The sequence below is a fragment of the Egretta garzetta genome, unplaced genomic scaffold (assembly GCF_000687185.1).
Source record: "Egretta garzetta isolate BGI_Z169 unplaced genomic scaffold, ASM68718v1 scaffold1425, whole genome shotgun sequence".
NCBI lineage: Eukaryota > Metazoa > Chordata > Aves > Pelecaniformes > Ardeidae > Egretta > Egretta garzetta.
In genome coordinates this window covers 33,665-34,078 of record NW_009259820.1, presented here as the reverse complement: position 1 = coordinate 34,078, position 414 = coordinate 33,665, and the positions used below count along the sequence as shown (strand labels likewise).

At 65.5% G+C, this 414-nt stretch overlaps 1 protein-coding gene across 1 annotated transcript in view; it reads right to left on the bottom strand.

Moving 5' to 3' along the window:
* Positions 1 to 414, bottom strand: part of LOC104127245 (small conductance calcium-activated potassium channel protein 3) — a 24,621-nt gene that overhangs the window by 12,257 nt on the left and 11,950 nt on the right. The window contains exon 6 of the mRNA XM_035895403.1: positions 35 to 125. Coding sequence (XP_035751296.1) covers positions 35 to 125 — 91 coding nt within the window. The remainder of the gene's footprint in view (positions 1 to 34; positions 126 to 414) is intronic.

The window sequence follows — 414 nt, the reverse complement described above, 5'->3', positions numbered from 1 at the left end:
TCCGCCCCATCCCCAGGGTGCCGAGACCCGGCACGCTCGTGGCACACCGAGACCCGGCACGCTCCCGGCACGCTGCACCAATCCTTCGCTCCCCGGTGCACCGGGCTGCCTTCAGCCTCGCTCCTCTCCCTCCCCGGTGTTCCCCATCCCCGTGGGGTATTTAAACGCGGAGAAGGGACTCCTTGCCACCGAGGCGGTGGCGCATTGTTAACGACTTGGCTTCGGCCGCGCAATTGTGTGGATATAATGGCTGGTGCTGAGAGAAGTGCCGGGGCCCAAACAACGGCTATAAATAGGCAAACTCCGGGGCAGGGCTGATGCCAAGGCTGCTCTGGCCAGACCCTTCCCAGGGGCACGAATCCTGCCTTGCCAAAGCACCAGGACCCCGTGGGGCCGGCGGCTCCCCAGGATGAG